This window comes from Adiantum capillus-veneris, chromosome 12, assembly GCF_014529385.1.
Source record: "Adiantum capillus-veneris isolate H3 chromosome 12, ASM1452938v2, whole genome shotgun sequence".
In the NCBI taxonomy this organism is placed as follows: domain Eukaryota; kingdom Viridiplantae; phylum Streptophyta; class Polypodiopsida; order Polypodiales; family Pteridaceae; genus Adiantum; species Adiantum capillus-veneris.
In genome coordinates, this window is record NC_140942.1 from 94,347,679 (window position 1) to 94,368,476 (window position 20,798).

At 40.1% G+C, this 20,798-nt stretch overlaps 1 protein-coding gene across 1 annotated transcript; it reads left to right on the forward strand.

Annotated features, from left to right (window-relative positions):
- Positions 1-5,038: 5,038 nt before the first annotated feature.
- Positions 5,039-6,661, forward strand: LOC147446157 (calcium uniporter protein 2, mitochondrial-like). Its single transcript, XM_086526183.1, has 2 exons — positions 5,039-5,701; positions 6,089-6,661. Exons 1-2 carry the CDS (start codon positions 5,225-5,227, stop codon positions 6,521-6,523), a joined length of 912 nt encoding a protein of 303 aa, XP_086382309.1. The 5' UTR covers positions 5,039-5,224; the 3' UTR covers positions 6,524-6,661.
- Positions 6,662-20,798: the final 14,137 nt, after the last annotated feature.

Consider the following 20,798-nt stretch of genomic DNA (forward strand, 5'->3'; position numbering starts at 1 on the left):
GAGAATGTGAGTGAGAGCTCCTTATTCTTTGTATGTATAAAGAATAAGGAAATAAATGTGGGCAGTCGGACACTGGCCGGAGGACACGAGCAAAGCACGGTGAGGCACACCGCCTTTACCTAACAAAAACACCACAGTTCCAACCCTATCCAGCTTGTACGAGTATTCTTATATTTTTGTGTGACCCCCTAATCTAAATTCTTTCAATTATAGCTTTCTATGCACGCACACATACATACGTACATTTTCAAATGCAGAATATCCTCCAGGTTTGTCCCTCCTGTACATCACACATTTTTTATCTACATTGTTTTGTCAATTGAATACTCCAACTCTGCTACGTTCAGGACTTACTACTTGCACGGTATGAAATTTTTATTGACATGATTATTCATTAGCTATGAAACTCCTCATTTGAGCTAGGGTGCTCTGGGATATCAAGCCATAGCTTGTAAGTGCTTTTCTATTGGAACATACTCTAATTTGGTGTCAAATAGGTAACAAATGTTTTCTTTTTATGCCTTGCTTGGTCCATTGGTCACAAGCACACAGATTCACCGATTTAGGCATTGTGTAAATACTCATCTTGGTGCCGATCCGCCAATTTAGAAAAATTCATGATTTATTTTAAAAACAACATCAAATGCAGATTTGCCGATTTAGGTAGCACGTCTTATTGGTGTAGATTCGCGGATTTAGGCAACATCAATCACAAAATCATGCTACAGTTGGCTGGCCACCACTGTAACTGGTATGATTTTGTTACCCGGGTATAGAAAATTAAAGATATTTTGGATTTGGATTTGGATTGGGAATTGGTATATGTCAATGCTTTTCTGTCATGACAGTATTTATGAAATTGGATTTGAGATTGATGAGAAATGGTTATTGAATGATGAGTGTGACCAATGATATCCTGATTCATCAGGGTATGACATATACTGCTTATTCTAGTGGTATGGGACACTAGAACAGGTAGTATGTGGATGACAGCAGGCATAAGCTAATGTTGTTTAGTTTCATAAATTTTTCTTTTATTATGTGATGTTTTTGACACAACATACTAATCACTGTTTTTAACAAGTATTGTTTGCAGATTTTTATCTTCACAACTGAGGACAGTTGCTTTCCAACGGAGAGGTATGTAATGGAATTGATATTTCTATTAATTATTGCAGCTGACAGGTGGAAAAGGCTTGACCGAGCTAGGCATATGCATACGGAAATATATTTCATGTATTATTCAAGTGCTCTTTATGAGCTTGGGCCATTTATGACCGGCGGGCTAGTTTGTACTCACAATTGACCATTTAAGAAATCTATAAAACAAATACGTGCAAGAGGGAAATGGTCACTCTTGCACAGGGGGAGATTGCACCCAGTGTCTGTGTTATTCTCCTCTCCTCTCCCCTCTTCTCTCTCGTCGTGCTGGCGTAGCACCCCGCTCTACGAGGTGCACCTGCACCTGCTCTCTCAATCTATCTTGCTCTTTGTCTCTCTCTGCTCGTGTACAACTTGGACTATGCGTTGTGTGATTCAAGGTATGCAGATTTGTTCGTTTCATGGCTTGTAGTATATTGTTTTTGCTATTTTGTAAGGCTCGTGATGTTTCCGTCTAGCAGAATTTCCATGCACAAGAGAGATAACACACACACACACACACACACACACACACAGAGAGAGAGAGAGAGAGAGAGTAATTTACGTTATTCACCCAAGTGTGGGCTACATCCATCAAAAAGCAACCACACAATGGCTTTGCACTTCAAACTAAAAGTAAATTACAAAGGGGTTAACAACCCTTTATGCAACTCCGGCATCGTTCACTCTCTTACAACACCTCACAAACTTTCCACCACACTTTTGTGTGTAGAAGAGGCCTCCTTTTATAAGCCAAAAGGAGCCTTTAGGGGTTGCCTTCTCTCATGAGAGACAATCATGTGTAATCGTCCTTGTGTAGACAAATCCAAGTAGAACTCGCCTATGCATCCATGTATAGTTGTAGCTACATAGACAAATTCAAGTAGAAATCGGCCCTTGGCCATTGAAATTTGGTGACTGGCCATAGACTTCGGACCATCGACCATTGACCATTGACCACCACTGAGTGGCCATTGACCATCGACCATTGACCATCGACCATTGACCACCACTGACTGGCCATTGACCATCCATTGACCACTGAGTATCAGCCACCACTGACCGACCACTGACTGACCGTTTTAAGATACTTTTTGACTGCCATCCGGCCAAGGTATTCTGATGAAAAAAATATTTTGGCGAGTGATTTTTCTCAGGCACGATGTCTTCGCCTCATAACGGGGGCCTTATAGATGTGCATTTGTTTGAAATTAAATTAAGAGTGAAGTAGGCTCCATACTTAATAGGTCATGCTATTTGGGTTGACCAATGCACCCAAAATGTTTATGACATGTATGGATAGTGTCTTATGTCCATATGTTGGAAAATTTGTTGTAGTTTTTGTAGACGACATCCTTGTGTATAGTGGATTGGGTCACTACCACTTGAGACATCTTAGTTTAGTGTTTGAGGTGTTGTGTAAACACACATTCTTTGCAAAGGAAAGTAAATGTGAATTGTTTGTTGAAAAAAGTCACTATTTGGGCCAATTTCATCAAGGGAACGTAGATGCACCCCTGAGAAAGTTGAGGCTATTCTCAGGTGGCCGACACCAAAAAATCTTGAAGAATTGTAAATTTTTCTTGATATGTTAGGTTTTTATCGATAGTATATAAAGGATTACATGAAGATTGCAGTCCCTTTGACCGACCAATTATAGTTTAAATCAAAGAACATAAATTGGGGAGCCTCCTAATAGCAAGTTTTGAAAAATTCAAACTCATTGGGGAAAATGGGAATCTAGGACCAACCTCGCATTGGTATCCTAGACCCATGTTACGTAGCCAATCTACCAAGGCTTGACCGGGCATCGAGCCCGCCTATCGAAGAGCGGTCGCATGTATGCGCAGGGTTCAAGGGTGAGAGCGTCCACGATGGAGTGCACATACGATCGGGGTTACGGTGGACAATTAGGCCACTACATATAGGATGTTGATGAGAGATTCTCGTAAAATCCCTCTATGCTTGGGTGTAGAGCCCAAGCCTCATGTTGAGGTAAAAACGGTATGCCTCACCCTAGGTTGGTCACAGGACAGTGCTCGAACGCTTGTGTTTGATTTTTGGATTATTCTTTGTACATAAATGAATAAGGGGCTCCTCTCTTCTTTGAGGCTTGCTTTGTCTCGCATATTCTCCTTGCTCTCCAACATCTCACACGTATGCTTTTGCGCACCGCTCTTTGCAAGTGATATCAGAGTGCTAGGCTCTGTGCCCCAATGATGCGTGCATGAGTTTTCTATCAGCTAAGGCTCAAGCCTTGAGAGATAGCTAAGGCAAACTGGAGAATCTTGGAAAAAGTGTGTTTAACAATGGAGTCAAGCAAGAAAAATCTCAGGAAAAAAAAAAGCACTAGAGAACCTTTACATTTTTTGCCTATAGCTTTCAACAAAAAAATAGTGCAGCTCATGCTTTGTAGGCAAGGGGGAAATGAGGCATTTTGTTCTTTAGATGTACCTACTGAGGTAGCTTGGCCATGCAACATGATCAGTTAATTCTAATCGAGAATTTTAGCTAGCACTAAAGAAATAAACATAAAAAGAGCAACGCATAAGTATGGAAAATGGCACGTAGCGCTACAGAGAGAGAAGGATAACATGGAAGCAAGGCTTATTGTGCTACTTATTGTGCTTATTGCTCTTGAATTAAGTTTTGTAAGGAGCAGCTTCAAGAAAGTTATAATAATTCCTTTTGGTTGTTGAGCTATGCGAGCCTGATAGAGGAAGGATTGAATACTTTGGAATGACTTTCACCGTGTGCTTGACAACTATTGGGTTCTTACTCTTTTTTTTTTTTTGGTTGGTAGGGTTTGTGAGCCTAGCAGAGCAACAAATAGTCACACTTTAAAAGGAAAAATTGTTTTTTAATAAAAAATCTAAATGTATCTTGTAGGATTTTAGAGATAGCACATTCAAAAAAAATTTATTAATTGTATAATTTGAGAATGTGGGTGACATCGATAACGAGTAGATAGTCTATTGAGGCCTCGAAAATGCATAAAGGATTAATGAATCGTTGTCTTTTTGTTGCATGGATGCAGGTGAGGATCTCTCTCTCTCTCTCTCTCTCTCTCTCTCTCTCTCTCTCCCTCCTGGATTGGTGCTATTCAAAAGAAGATCGGCGATTTTTCAACTATAGATAAAACTCTTTTAAACAAAAATCAAACTCTCATTTAACCCTCTTGTACTAGATCTGAAAACTTTTGGGATTATAGTACAAAAACCATTTACTCTCCTTTGTTAGCTGTCATTTGTGACAATTTTTCTATTTGTTGTGGGTATTTTAGTTTATATTAAACAAGAGACACACACACACACACACACCCCCCCCAAGGAGAGAGTTGTGTAAGTGGTGCTTGAGGAAACGACCTCTTTGGATCGGAGTAGATCTCAGCTATCATGAAATGTGCTAAAATAAAAAATGAACTTGTCCACCTTGAGCGCAAAGGGATAGATTTTTTATTTCACAGAAAGCTTTTCCTTTTGAAATATAGTTAGCTCCATGAAATGAGTCTTTTGAGTATTGACCTCAACACTAAAACACATGGAGTCTTTAATGATCCCGATTGGTGAAGAGAGTATCTGACACAAATTCAAAGATGATGAATGGTTTGTGCACTATCTATGCGACTCAAACTAGCACCCTTGATGAGAGATTTGAATGCTTGACCATTGTGTGCACGATGCTTTAGTGCCAATGCTTGAGTTTACAAGTACATGAAGCTATAAACTCCCTTTGCTCAAGTTTACTCATGCGGCCCTTCAGTGACCTGCAACATATTGGGGTTCACATGCCGAGTTTGGCGGTATCAAACGGGTTTCCATTGAAGACCTTGTGCTCTTTAGTGCTGAGGAAGTCTTGAGTTCAAAGAGACTAGATTTTAAGAAAAGACTTGCAAAGGTTGTTAGTGACGTCAACGAAATTTTCAACATTCTGAGAGAGAGCTGTAAGTTTGTAACTGCCACATTTTGCAAGAGAGTCGAAAGCTCAGCTGCAAATCGACTCGGCACGCGCGCACACACAGAGAGACAGAGAGAGAGAAAAGTCTGTGGCTGCCTCCATACCCTTCTTTCTCTGCTTGTACAAGATGGGTAGAAATAGGGCCCTCGGAAGGCTCATCTGCGCCACGAAGTCGACTCTGTGTGCAAACCCATACCATTATTCGGGGCTCTCTGCTTCCGTTTCCGCAAGTAGAGTCTATGATATCAATCCAGGTCCTCTTCCTTGGCATACTCACTTCCATGCCGATGCTGTGATGTACATGCAAAAGCGGCATACTGGCACATATTCTTCAGGACCCACCAAAGGGATACATGACAGTGGACGCGCTAATCTATCAGTTGAAGAGCGCCAGCGAATGTTGAAGCTTGTGGACTTGGAGGACTTGAAAAAGCGATTGCGTTCTACAGGTCAGGACTGCATGCCCTATGTAGATGCTCTCAAGCTCTTGCAAGAAATAGGAATCGGTGCTACAAATGCTGAGGCTGATGCAATGCTCCAAAGGCTGGATAGCACAGGTGTCATACTCATTCTACGCAACATGGTCTTTGTTCGACCTGACAAGGTGAACATATTGAGAGCTTTTCTTTGATGAAATGTTGGCATGTCAGCATGTCTTACCTGTGAAGAAAGGAAAACAACATTGCTTTTTTAAGCTAATTCTAAAATGCTTCACCTCTGACATATTATCACATTCTTTTCTCATTTATATCACGGTTAAGTCTACATATCAAACATGCTGATTATCTATTGTCTCGAACGCGCTGATTTTTGAGTCCCTTAGAAAATACGGGTAGCCTATCCTATGGATTTTGCAGGTGGAGGTCTGAAGCCTCTCCAACGAGATTTAGTATGTGATCCTGCATGCACATTAAGAGTCTTCATATGTGTTGCACTTGGGAGTCATGACATCATACACGTATAAATGATAAAACGGCTGAAATTAATGCAGGTTGCAGAGCTCATAGCAAGTGCACTACCATTATCATTGGCAGGAGACAATGATCCGAGGAGAGAAGAGCTTTGGAAATTGGAGAAGGAGAAGGAGGAGATAGACAAGGCTGCTCAAAAACAAGTGAGACGCATGCTATGGACAGGATTCGGCGTATTGTCATTACAATCCCTTATATTCTTCAGGCTCACATTTTGGGATCTCTCCTGGGATGTAATGGAACCCATTACCTTCTTTGTCACCTCTTCTGCAGTGCTAGCAGGCTTGCTCTTCTTTATCTTCACACGCCGAGAACCGTCATACCAGGATCTCACGCACATGCTCTTCTCGATCAAGCAGGAGAAGCTTATGAAGAAGAACAAGTTTGATGCTGAAAGGCTCAAGCAACTACAGATAATGCATTGCTGCTTGCCTCCTCCTCATGATCACCACTAAACTCTTCATTATGTACCTTTCCTTGCGTATCAGCATGAAAGGTGGGTCTTCGTCTATAAAGGAAAGGGGGGCCCTACATTGATAGCAACAAAAATTTTTATGGGCACCCACTGTCTTACAGGGAAAATCTTAACTCAAGTCTCTATCCACATAATGGCATCCCATTACATGTATGTGACTCAATGTCCAATTTGTGATCTTGTTTCCTTCATGCCATCTCTTAACAAAACTTTTAAAGTTACATACAGAATATAACTATAAGAAGCTGTTTCTGATCCTTTCATTGCCAAGCTCAAGCCATTTCTGACTTAGATGGCCTTGCTGGTTTCATTTCCGTTTCCGTTCCATGTTACTATGAATAAGCTACACAGCATGCAAGCTCCAAAATTTGTAGCGGTAAGTTCATGTTTTTCAGCCCTGATACAGCCACAAGTTGTGACAATAAATGCATGTATTCATCAGTGATGCCAGTGACGTGTCTAGCCCATATTGCTACAAGAATTGCACTTGCCTTATGCCACCAAGTCTTTGTGAACCATCCATGTTCAAAGAAACAAGACGGTTCTAGGACACAAGCATCCAAGATCCTTATCTTTGCACTTACATATGTTTAGAATGCACACATACATGGTTATGTTCGATTCAAAAGGTCTGGTTCTTTCCTTGTTCGTCATGGCCTGCTGTAAATGCATTCATGACATAATGCTGCTCTTTTGTATGTGCCAAGTAGTGATTGTGTGTTTTGCAAATCGAAGATTCGGCATACATGTCCACAACAACCGTACCTAGCATGTCTAGAGCCAACATTGCAAGAAGAATTGTTCTCAAACACACTTTGTGCCTGAGGATGAGAACCACACTTGCCATACATGTCCAAAAGGATTAGTATTTGGCACAACACTTATGATCTGGCAAACCCTGCTTTCTAAAATCTCATTGTTGTTTTCATTTCCCTTGTCAATGGCTGCTACAACAGCATATTCTTTTAGAGTGCATTCATGAGTGGCAGCATCAGGAGGAGCATCCCAACAAAAAAGTCTTGTGCCTTTATGTGACCATGCAGTGCATACATTCAAGACATTCCAGAGCCTGTTGCCCTTGCTTCTCATGAGCGGATCCTGCGATCAAAGCACTCCATGAGACAAGGAGGCAAGAAGGGGGCTTCTATTGAGCACTTTGTACCAGAGGAAGGCATGTGATTTGTCAATAGAGCTATACTTTTCCAAGTTATCCAATTATCTCAAACACATTGGAGTCATCCCAAAGACCGTACAACCATTATTTAATTATAGATTTTACATTACTTCTTAGAATTGAACTTTGAACTTTGAAGGGCTTCTAGCAAACTTACACTTCCTAGTGCAGGTTTGTTTTGGCTTGTCCTAAGGGTAAAGCTGTAGCATTGCTTACCCTTTTTGCCTCAACTTAAATTCTACTCTTACTTTTTCATCCGTTGAAATTAAGCGTTTGGTTGATAAAAAAGATGTCATTTATATGATATCACATACCGCATCAAACTTGTTTACTTTCTAGTTTGTGCATAGATTTTGTAGACAATGAGCAATATATATTTACACTTTTCAATAATGATAATCTATTATGCCCATAAGAAAAGATAAAATGTTTTAATTCATTGCATTTGAAAGTTCAACAAGTGTACCTTGATTGTGTTTGAAAGTTTCATGAGTGACATTGAGGTGATGGGTGTCAAAAAGGTGTAAATTCTCTTGAGGCTTGCTCGCAGTGTATCTCTTGGCAGGCCTAGTGATTTGAGTGATTGTTCACTCACCATTCCTTCAAGAAGGGCTTGTTATGATAGCTTGCTCATAGTGGGGAAGAGCTAGAAATTTATTCCATGCATGTGAAGTGCATGGCAAATCTCAGTGGAAGGGTAGTAATGTTCAATGGTTTTGTAGGAAGGGAAAGAGCAAGATAGAATCAAAGGCAAATTGGAATCCTATAGGTAGACAATGTGGACTTGTAGGACAAGTTTGGTGCCCCTCTATATTGATCTTTTTGAATTGCAATAGCTGCTCGCCATGAGTAAAGAACATTCTGAATTATGTCCCTGTTATGGTGTTCTTCAACTACACTACTCTTATTTGCAATAATAGGGCCTTTTTCCTAACCATGTGATTTGAGCTAAGTGGGATCAAGCTCTAGGTTTAGTGCAATTATTTTTTTCTCCTTTCTTGCTTAATTGTGTTCTTTTTTTCTTCCTCTTTCCACTTTTCTCGAGCCAAATTATGTTGCTTGAGAGCATTAATTGAATTGATATGCATGTGCGTGCGAAGATGCTTTCACAAGATTTTAAGTGCACCAATATATATTGTATTTGGCCCAAGAATTGAGAAAGGACATCTTGATTAAGTTTTATGCTTGATTTGTTTGCTAACTTTTTGCTTAATTACCCTTGATTAAGCGTATGTGTGTGGGTTAGTGTGTGTGTGTGTGTGCCTTTCTTGAATAACTACATGTGTGTGATTTAGTCGACAAATGAAGCCTTCAATACCTTGGGAAAGCCCACGATGTGAGTTATTTTCTAAACAAGAAAAGCTAAAGGCTTTCTAAATTTTTGGCTTTTTCTTTACTCAACAATCAACATTTGTTGCAAGATCGCATAAAAGATGACTACTTTGACTCTTGCTCACGCCATCTAATGCAACCTTTGCTCATTTGCTGCCCTATTCAAGTGTGAAAACATGTTCATACATCAACCTGTGTGATAGGCAAAGTAGATGTCGATAATGCTCTTAGTCGTGAATGTACGTATGCAAAATTAGAGTAAAGCCCCATGATTAAATAATTTAGTGACACATTTTCTGCCATGTATTGCAGTTGGCGAAGTTGATTTGGATTGGTTAGGTATTGAAACACTAGCAAAGATGTTTTGTATTATCTTGGTTTATAAATCATTTTGTCTCTCTTTTTGTTAGTATTAATCTTGGTGTGAAATGATTAAGGTGTATACTTCTCCTCGTAGGGTGTGTGTGTGTGTGTGTGTGTGTGTGTGTGTGTGTGTGTGTGTGTGTGAGAGAGAGAGAGAGAGAGAGAGAGAGAGAGAGAGAGAGAGAGAGATTTTATTATCATCCTCGGAGGTAAAATATGATCTATGGGACCAAAGTAGTATGTGATGTAGTATGTGTGTGGCTAATGAGTGACTCTCAATGCTCCAAAATTGTGGTGATGAGAGTTGCAATGGAGAGCCCGCATTGTGGTTGGGAGAGGAAAGTGTATAGGTCTAAGTCATGGCAAATGTAAAAGAAGCAAGTTCAGATGTGACCAAAAGCTAAGCAATTTAGTAGTGTGTGGTACTCAAACTCTGGAACTTGAAGTGAGCATAATGTGCACAATCGATTTGACTCTTTGTCATTGCCCCAATGCCCTGTGACAAGGGGATAGACTCAAGCATGTAAGTGTGAGTACGGTTTCCTCTTTTAGTGTAAGAACATGGTTTTGTAGTTGGGGGCAATATGGGTGGTGTATTATATGAAGCATGACCCACCAAGCCATAATACATTGGTGTTGTAGAAAGCTTCATTCACTTGTGAGTCAATTGAGGCATCATGTAGCAAGTGTAATGCATCCCATCTCCCAAACCACTTCTTTATGGCTTCCATCCAAGATCTTGCTTTTATGCATCTTGTGAACTTTTTTTCTTGCTTCACATTCAATTGTAGGAAGTCAATGTGAGGGGTTTTGACGCATCTTTTTCATGTACTCCACAACCCTTTCACTGCCCATAACCTCAATTGAAAGAGATCCCGACTCAAGACGTAGGAGCATATATGGTGTTTGTGTCTTAACTTGGAGAAATCTTGTAAGAAAACTCTTTTAGACATTCTCAAACTCTTTCCAATTATACTTTGAGATGCTCCCACCCCACACTTCAACTCCATAAAGAAGAACCGGTGTTACCAGTGTGTCAAAAAGGTGCTTCTTAAAGAACCCAACACTTGATGTTTTCCGCATTACACATGTTTTCAAATGCATAGTATGCTCTCTTTCCCACTTTCAAACGATGCATAGCACATTCATGTCACTTGTGATTGGTCGAAACCTCAAGGTCAAGGTACTTAAAGCTTTCAACAACTTCAAGTGTCTCATTGTTGTACAAAATGCATGGTTTCTACTTATGGTTGGTTTTCACAAGCATAATCTTTGTTCTGGATTCATTCACAATTAGCACACTATGCAAGCAAAAGTTCTCAAGGAAAACCACAAGCTTTTGTGTATCTTCTAAAGTGTGTGGTAGAAGCACTAAATCATCCGCAAGAGTGACAAGATGATCAATGTTCGAATGATGCATACCCACGGCAACTGCAAGTGACTTCCACTTGCCAATATATCACTCTACTCCAGCTACATGTACCTATGTGAATCATCTGTACATGTACCTATAACCTATAACCTATAACCTATAAGCTGCAACCTGTAATCCCGAATCCCGAATCCCGAATCCCGAAGTTGAAGGTACTTGAAGAAGATCCTCAGTAGGGGCACCAAAAGAATGTGAGCAGGATGGAAATACACACAACACCTCTACGATCACACGACACACACTCTTGGGATAACACACACACACACACACACACACACACACACACACACACTATGGGGCACCACTCAGCTTACACAACCCACCTGGCCGAGACAGGGAACACACCGATGGAGTGAGAGGAAAGAGACTACCATTTGCCCACTCAACACAGAGACACATACACACACACCCAAAAAACTCAGCTCAAAAGAGGAGAAGTTCTGATGTTTAGTACCAAGGGGCAAATAGCTCACACAATTTGGATGAATTATGCCAGATACAATCACAAATTTGGACAGAGACTTCGCTCACAAGAGAAACTTACACAGCCAAAACAACAGGAAAAAGTGAATAATTTGGCAAAAAATGGACAGTTCCATTACGTTTGAAACGGCCCAAAACCCCAGTCTAGGATATCAAAGTGCTTAAATCCGACCTCGGATGAGTAGTTTATGGCCAAAACAGGCTCCAAAAACAGCAAAAACTCAGTTGCGGTTGTTCCTCCTCTTCTCTCCACACATTACTGGCTTTTTTGTCAGGTCTTTCAGTGTCCACACTTCACTTTATCCCTTAGGCACCTTTGGACTTTTGATTGACCTCAAAAGGACCCCGAATAGGCCAAAAAATGGCCATGTAGTGCATTTTTGTCACCCTTCTACATCCATCCGCACACCTGGCACTCAACTTTTTCCAATAATGCATCCCGCAATCACGTGAAGTAGCCCCCAAATGCAGTTCTCATGATGGCCTTTTTGCATAATCATCACAAGAAAACATTCACGTTGTGTCCATACTTATCCACGTGCAAGTCTTGATCCCATTCGACCTCCTGAGGCCACTGGATGTCACTTAACGCAACTGCTTAGCGTCGGCCCGCAGATAGCTTCCTCGAGAATTTTTATGCTCTATCAACTCCTCATTATTATAGAAAAAACACACTCATACTGGTAATGATGAAAATCGATGTACTATGTACACGCTGTCCTACATGTACACATGTGGGTCCCACGTAACCACCTGGCTCTGGCAATGCTTTATTCGATGCACCATGCATGTGTATATACATATGCGCAATCACTTCTTATAAAAAACTCCTAACAGCGGGAGCTCCAAAAGGGTATAATCCCTTTTTAATTGACTTCTTGTTTTGAAGTACTAAAGCCATTGAGTGGTTGCTTTGCTGTGGACGTATCCCACATTGGGTGAACCATGTATATCTTGTATGCTCTCTCTCTCTATCTACTCTATAATCTCTCGTGTGTGAAAAATTTCTCTCTCCATTAAGTAATCTACTCAATTATCTACTTAGCTACGTTATATTCCCTAACATCTGTCACTCGATTTAATTATGCTCGCTATCAAAAAAATACTATTGTGCAAAGCATGGAATTTCATTGCGTCCTTCAACTGGCACCAAAGAATCGATGTTATGATAAATTGAACCATGTACGTTAAAAGTGTACATACCTCTCCCATCATAATCAATATTCTCATCAATATAGGCACCAAGAGACAAAAATGCCAATACATTATTATAACCTTGAATATTCTATATAATTAACTACTTCTTGTTGTGGTTGAACTCATAATTATAGTAGCAAGTTCTAAATCCCTTGGAACAAAATATTATCGACCATTACATCGGTGCTCTGCAATAACCATCTTGATATTAGGAACAATAGCATCTCCATATAAAGAAATAGTAGATCGTAGAGAATTACCATAGGGATTTATATATCATTGACTACAAACACTCTAAAACACTACAATTTAAGATTGGAACATAATGGAGTCTATCAGTTAATTTATGCTCTCTATCGAAAAATATTATTGTGCAAAGCATGGAATTTCATTTTGTCCTTCAACTGGCACCAAAGAATCTATGCTACGATAGACTGAGCCATGTACGTTAAAAGTGTACATACCTCTCCCATCACAATCAATGCTCTCATCAATATAGGCACCAAGAGACAAAAATTCCAATACATTATTATAACCCTGAATATTTTGTAAGACTTGACTACCGTTTTTTGTGGTTGAGCTCATTATACATGTCAATTCATTTGGTGTCTCATTTAGTGGAAGTAATCTAACTCTTCCATTACAACAACAATATTTACCCACAAATGCTTTACAGGCCTTTGCTTTACCTTTGGAGCAAGCAAAATATAAGTTGTTTAAGTTTTGCAGCATACACTTTTTGATAAGAACAAATGACATAGCGTTGTGATGTTGAAGGATATTAGAGAAAATATGGACCTTTCATGGTCCATGTAAGGAACCCTAACTATAAGGTATTAAAGCTAATCTTGTAAAGGGTTAAGGGGACAACTACATTCATGAGGCTATTTTTAGTAGACTTTTGTAGCCCTCTTTTTAAGGCCTTGGTAGGATATAGATCTAATAAGTCATTTTCTTTGACTACCTTTTTGAAAGGAAAGGGGAAAAGATGGTGGGACATTATAAAGGATGAAAGTAGAAATCTTTTTGAAAGATGGTGGGACATTATAAAGGATGAAAGTAGAAATCTTTGACATGTCTCATAGCTACCCTATGCCGTATCATCAGCTCTGGGTCAAGAAAGGTCAAAATAAAAAAAACCCATTTCACTTTGTTTTTGCACCAATCATTGTCCTCTTAAATAAATTAGCACTCTCAATTAAAAAAATATCTCCCCACTTTGAATTTTAAGTTTGAATTCTTTCACCTTCCTCTCTCTCTCTCTCTCTCTCTCTCTCTCTCTCTCTCTCTCTCTCTCTGCTTGTTATCTCCCCTCCAACTTTCTTCTCGCTCCCACCCACGATGATAGAGTCTCTCGTCTTTCTCCTTTGTAATGGAAATAGCCTATGAACTTTGAGAATAGCGGAATTAAGAGAATTTGAGTGAGCATTTTTGTGAGATTACTTTCATAACATAGAGGGTGAACTTAATTGATGGTAGCAATATAAACATAGTACTTAATTAACTTGGCATGAACAATACTTTTGCAAGAGAGAGAGTATTAGAGAACATGACAATAATTGAGGACCGGATTTACTTGGAGCCGGTCCCCCCTCCAAAATGTGTTTGTATTATAGAGTCACTTATCAAGAGAGACTTGATACAATACAATCTTTGTGATCCTTGTGACTTAGGTGATGCAATGAAGATGGAAAGATTCATGCATCACAAGCATACCATAAACTTTGCAAAAAGAATTAGCCTCAGTCCCAAGGCCTCAAACACCTTCGAAGGTGGAGAGAGCTAGCGGGGAATGAGGGTAGGAAAGAGGAAGAAGAATCATACATAGGAGAAAGAAATAGTTCCTTACTTATCATCACTCTTCTTGCTTAGCATAGCATAATAGCATAGTAATGAAGATGAAGAAGTTGGAAAGCGTAAGCATTGAAGCATGGCTCTTGGTTGGATCTGCATTCCATAGCCAAGAGTGTTGGTGTAGGCTCTCCACTTCTCAACAAACTTGGAGAAGGAGATGGAACTCTTGCACTTTGCACTCCACACAATGAGAGAATGTGTGTGTGTATGTAGGAGAGTAAACCCCCCCCTCTCATGCTTGGTCCACACCTCTCTCTCTCTCTAGTAATATTTAATTATATCATTTGAGACATGTATCCTGTTTTTTCTCTTTGAGAGAAAGAACTTAATTATTTATTTTTATGCATCTGAATTCTCATTGGACCCCTTTAAAGCCTATCCAACAGGATTCAAGCACATTATGAGGGCCACATGTGGAGAATTTTTTAAATATGTGTCTTTTATGCTTCTTAAGTCATTTGGTTTGAATTGCATACTTCAAGAACTTAGTCGATCAAGCATGTGTCATTTATGCTTCTTAAGTCATTTGGTTTGAATTGAATACTTCAAGCACTTAGTCAATCAAGCATGGAAACGTTGATGCCTCTTGAGAGTTTATCTTTGAATTGAACAGTTCAAGAACTTTAGTTATTTTAAGCATAAAAGTCACCTCAAGATTTGGGGAAGGTTCCCACAAACATTTTAAGCACTTTAGTTAGCAAGCCGATAAGCACCTCATACTTGGGTAGGGTTTCCACCTCAAGGTCTCAGCCCTAGCTTGCCTAAGGTCAAATGACTTTTTAACACTAAGTTTTGGAGGTCTTTAATGAAGCTAACCCTAAGGTCTTTAAGCTCCATTAGGTAGCATTGCTCTTTAGCATACCATCTCTCATTTGGACCCCTTTAACCTTGACCCCACATTGAGACAGATCCATAAGCACATGTCTATATTCTAACCCTTGTTCCCGTTTATTCTCCCACATTAAATGATCAATTTAATATGATAAAATCATTTGGGTTGGTTAGATATTAGATTTTATGACATTACCTCTCTCTTAAAATCATTGTTGTCCTCGACTATGAGGTAGAAGAGATAAAGTCTTAGTCATTAGTCTACGTTTCTTAGCGGGTAGAGGATCCCTTTTCACCCTGCGACATCATTCCAGAATGGATGACTAGTCCATTTGGTGCTTGGAGACGTAGCTTCCGCAAGCATACTCCCAAAGTAGAGTGACAAATTCTACTTGGTATTTGAGTGACATCGTCATCACAAACATGATTCTAAGCGTGCATAGTAGTTAAATTTGTGCACAAAAAAGGATTAGTCTTATAATACAACAACATTGTTCATTTAGAAAGCATTTACATTTGCTTACTCTAGAGCATCATTGTAAGCATTGACAAGGTTCATACTATCCTTAAGATGTATTCCTTGCATCCATCTAGCATCTTCAAAAGGATAGTTTTTGAACTTAATAAGATACCTTCAAATAATCTTACCATGCCGTAGTACCTTGTCTTCATGACAAAGGATAGATTTGGGTTGTAGCACCTCTTCTTGGTCTTCAATTTCTGGAGGGTCTTCAATAATTGGTTCTCTTGGTGGCTCTCCTTTGTAGGGCTTAAGTAGGCTCACATGAAAATCATTGTGTATGAGCCAATGGTTGTGCAACTTGAGTTGATAAGCCATGTCATTGATTGGCTTCAAGATTTGAAAAGGACCATAGTATCTTTTTGCTAATTTAGCATAATACTTTTGATGGACAGTAGGATCTTTGCATGTCGTTTTCCTCAATCGAGCCTTGAGAAACTTAAGTAAGACCCAATCATTTTCTTTGAACGTTAAGGCCCGGCTGTGCTTGTCAGCATCAGCTTTTTCCCTTTGTTGAGAGATAGATATAGCTTCATCAACCTTCTGAAAAGATTCTTGTAGGCCACGCTATACTCATCAGCAGAGCAAAAATCTTCCCATGTGCTTTAAGTAGCAAGGGACTTTTAGATCTTCCCTCTATGATCTCAAAAGTTAGTATGGATAGTATTATTGTACGCATACTCTACAATGGGTTACTTCTCCCATTGTGATCATTGATCTACTTTTGTAACATAAGTCTTTAGTAGATCAAGTATCGTAAGATTGGCTATCTCACTTTGGCCATCCGTTTGTGGGTGATATGCCGAAGAGAAATTCAATCTTGTACCTAGATTTTCAAAGAGACCTTTCCAAAAATTACTTGTCATTCTAGGATCTCTATCCGACACAATGGATGTTGGTAATCCATGGTGTTTGAAAATCTAAGATATGAAGATGGTTTCCATTTGGTGTGCCTTAATAGTCTTTTTGACAGTAATAAAGTGTGCTTTCTTGCTAAACCTGTCGACTATTGTCCATATTCCCGTATTCCCATAGATAGACATGGGTAATCCAAATATAAATCCATGGATATACTCTCCCATGGTGAATTAGGGATTGGCAATGGCTGGAGTAATCCAGGTTTCCTCCCTCTATCATACTTAGTCTTTTGGCATACCACACATTTTGAAACATACTCTTGTATGTCCACTTTCATGGTAGGCAAATAGAAGTATGTCTCTACTCCTCGAAGAGTAGGTTGAATGCCTCGATTCCCTGCATAGGGAGGAGCATGGGATTCATACATGACTTTCTCACAAAGGGAGTGGATAACACATAGCCTATTTCCATGGAGAAGATAACTATCTTGCAAGGTGAATGGTTCCTCTTTCTTCCCCAAAGCAAGGGCTGACATTACATCTTTAAAGTCAGAGTCAGTAGCATACTCATCTATCATAGAAGATAGATCATTGTGAGTTGCTATAGACACTACATTGACTTTTGGTCGTTGTGAAAGTGCATCGGCCACTTGATTGTGCTTACCTGCAATGTGAGCGATATGAAAATAAAATTGCGAAAGAAAATTTGCCCACCTGATTTGTTTGTCAAAAAGCTTGGTTTGCGTCATGAAGTACTTGAGACTTTGGTGGTCTATTTGTAAAATGTATGGAGTCCCTAATAAATAGTGCTTCCGTGTGTCTAGGACATGTAGAACAGCTAAAACCTCTTTCTCATAAATGCCCAAGACCCGTTCATCCATATTGAGCCTTCGGCTCTCATATGCTATGGCATGCCCTTCTTGAAGCAAGATTGCTCCAAGGCAATTGCCACAAGCATCACATTGGACCTCAAATGGCTTTGAGAGATACGGAAGGATGAGGACTAGTTGTGAGGTAAGCTTCTCTTTGAGCTTGTCAAAAGCATTTTTCTCATTAGTAGTCCATGCATACTTAACATTCTTCTTTGTTAAGTCATGTAATGGTCCTGCTATTTGAGAAAATTTTGCTATGAAGCGTCTATAGTATGCACACATACCAATAAAGCTTATTAGTTTATGTAGATTCCTTTGATTAGGCTATGCTTTTATTACCTCTAACCGAGGCACAAGAAATTTATTTTTGATAGTGATATGGTTTAGTGCTTGATAATCCACACACATACGATATGTACCATCTTTCTTTTGCACTCAAAATACTAGAGAACAAACGGGAGAGGAGCTAGGCCTCACCATCCCTTTGTCTACCAATCCTTGTACCTGCCTCATGATCTCCTCTTGTTGAGCTTGGGAAACTCAATAAGGAGGCTTGTTAGGCAGTCAGCTTCCTGGTAGGATCTCAATTCGATGGTCATCATCCTCTTGTTTTGGAGGTAAGTCCATAGGGATATCATCAATGAAAACATCTTGGAATCCATTTAGAAGAGTAGACAAGTCTAACTCTTCTCGATTCCTACCATTTTCATTTGATAAATCATTAGCATAATTAGAAGATTCTTTGACAAAAATCATGTACGCAAAAATCGAGCTTTTCATTGACTTATCAAAAGCTGGTGAATTTACAAGTGGTATCGTACGACCAGACTCTTTAGCATCTATATACATGTTCTTTCCCCTGTAGGTGAAGTAGATTCTCCTTTTAGGGAACTTCATGTTGGCAGCCATGCGATCAAACCATGGCACACCTAGGATAGCATCCTCATGTTGGAGAGGAGAGATGAAAAAGTCTTCTTTGTCGACATAGATTTGCACATGAAGACTCAACTTCCCAATCAAGGGAGTAACAGAGGCTTGCTGTCCCTTGAAATCTATGTCAGCCATTACAATATATCCCATCTCAAAAGCTCGAATGCCCAACTTGGTGGCCAACTCCGATATGAAGTTGTGAGTAGAGCCAGGGTAAAAAAAGATGAAGGCATCATGCTCCCTTACCTTTCCCCAAGCATATGAGAGAGATGATCCTTTGCAATGAGCATCCTCTTTTGGAGCTTCGATGGTAGAAGCCCTAGGAGTCTCATTGCAAGCATTTTTCTTGGGGCAAGAGCGATAGCCATGTTCTTGCTCCCCACACTTAAAACACTTATGGTCCTTGCGATCTCTTCATGAGAGAGTTTGTTTTTACCTTTGTAAACTCTTTTTTCCTTGGACTATTGTTGTTGTTGTAGGAAATGCCTTGGGGATGAATTTTGGGCACTGGTTTTCCCCTTTGCATCATTTTTCTCTTTGTTTTCCATGCGTTGGACATTCCGTCTAGCCCCTTGTTGGAAATTGATGTGGGAAGCAACCATGGTGTGGTGGATTACTTCGGTGATAGAACCATCCCATTGGGAGTTGACATACTTGGCCATTTCTTCAGGTAATCCTGCACAAAATTGTTGCTTTTGCTCGATGAAGCCTTGAGATGTAAATCCCAAAACTTTTCCACATATTTGTGAATAGACTTATGTGAGAGAAGCTTCATGTTGGACGGGGAGCAACTCACACACCCATGAAGTGCATGAAAACACTACCTAGATCAACATAATGTCAATCGAGGACACAGATGACACTATAGGCACACGGAGGAAATCTCTTTAGCTTGTCAGGCTGAGACCATCCTACACATACAACACTCTGGAAGGCCAACTAAACCACAATAAAGAACCTCATTGCTCTCAACTACACCACCTAGCCACATACACACATACGGAAGGCAACTCACCTAATCATGCCAGATTCATACGAAACTTAAGGAACACCATCCCCTCACTAGGATACACCTGTCCCTAAGCTTCTACACTCAAAACCCTCACTCTAAACCCATCTGCGGAAAACGCGTAGGATTACAGAGAAAAATTTTGAAAGTGCCCGAAACTGAAATTTATGAGAACCTATGCGTATCTTATGTCGCCACGATTCTATAGACTACTAGCACGCAGAAAACAGACATCGTTTGATACACTTACGGCCACAAATAGCTCGTAGATGCGTCGACGTGTGCGCTTTGTCTCGCGTGGAATGCTTGACGTCATCGCGTAGCTCTCCTCGAGCCTTACAACAATGGTGCAGTTGGATCTCCAATGTGTTGAGTAAGCGGGGCGTAGCGGGAGGATGAAACTCACGCTCACTCTCTTTCTCTCTCTCACACAGTAGACGGCAGCGCTCAGTTTGATTATGATAAAAAGTCTTCTTTTACAAAATGACCTAGGTACCTTATATACTAAGGCTACCTTAGGTTTAACCAAAAATGGGGTTGAAAGGGTCAAATGGCTTTGTATTTACAATCTGGAAGTGCCATTGCACCCCGGCTTCTGAAACTAGAATAACTACTCATTACAAATGACGTTTATAGCCATAATCCGCAGCATTTCATAACTCGCAAAAGATAATACTTTGGTACTAAACTTGAGTTATGTTGTGTTGTTGACCCAGCGGTCAACATTCCCCCCTTCCGCGTTCATGTCGTCCCCGACATGACCTGATTGTAGATGGCGATGTGGTCTTTACTGTCGTTTTTGCTTGTAACTTTGTCGAACCACAACAAGAACTATGATCTATTAGAGATGACATCTATCATCATAACCATTCATCTTTTGAGATCCTCTGATTACTTTTATGTCTGATCTTCTTCATTGGGGACTTCTTTGTTCCTGTGCAATCATGTTGTTAGTGTTTTTTGGAATTAGGGTTGCAGAGAAACACACACAGCTTGGAGAAGACGAAGGAAGCTCAAGGCACACAATAGAGAGTGTGTTACTTAGTGTGCTTTGGAAAGATAGATAGCCCTAGAGTGATGGGCGTATATACAATGCACGGGGGAAAAAACCTCCTAAAGAGGGAAAAAATGCCCTGGCGGTCCTAGTGTGTTCACACACATCACTACCACATGTATATGGTAACAAATCCCCCCTGGAGTGATGCGGTGAACGAGAGCTGGCACATGAGTAAAGGGAAGTGCCATGCCCTGAGGACAGGATCAGTCCACAAAGGGGAGTAAGCCCAAAGCTTTGTGGAAAGCTTCAAGCTTCTCACGAGACAATGCCTTTGTGAAAAGATTTGCAAGGTTGTCCTGTGTTGGCACATAAGCCAAGTTGATCTCTCCTGCTGAGAGCCTCTC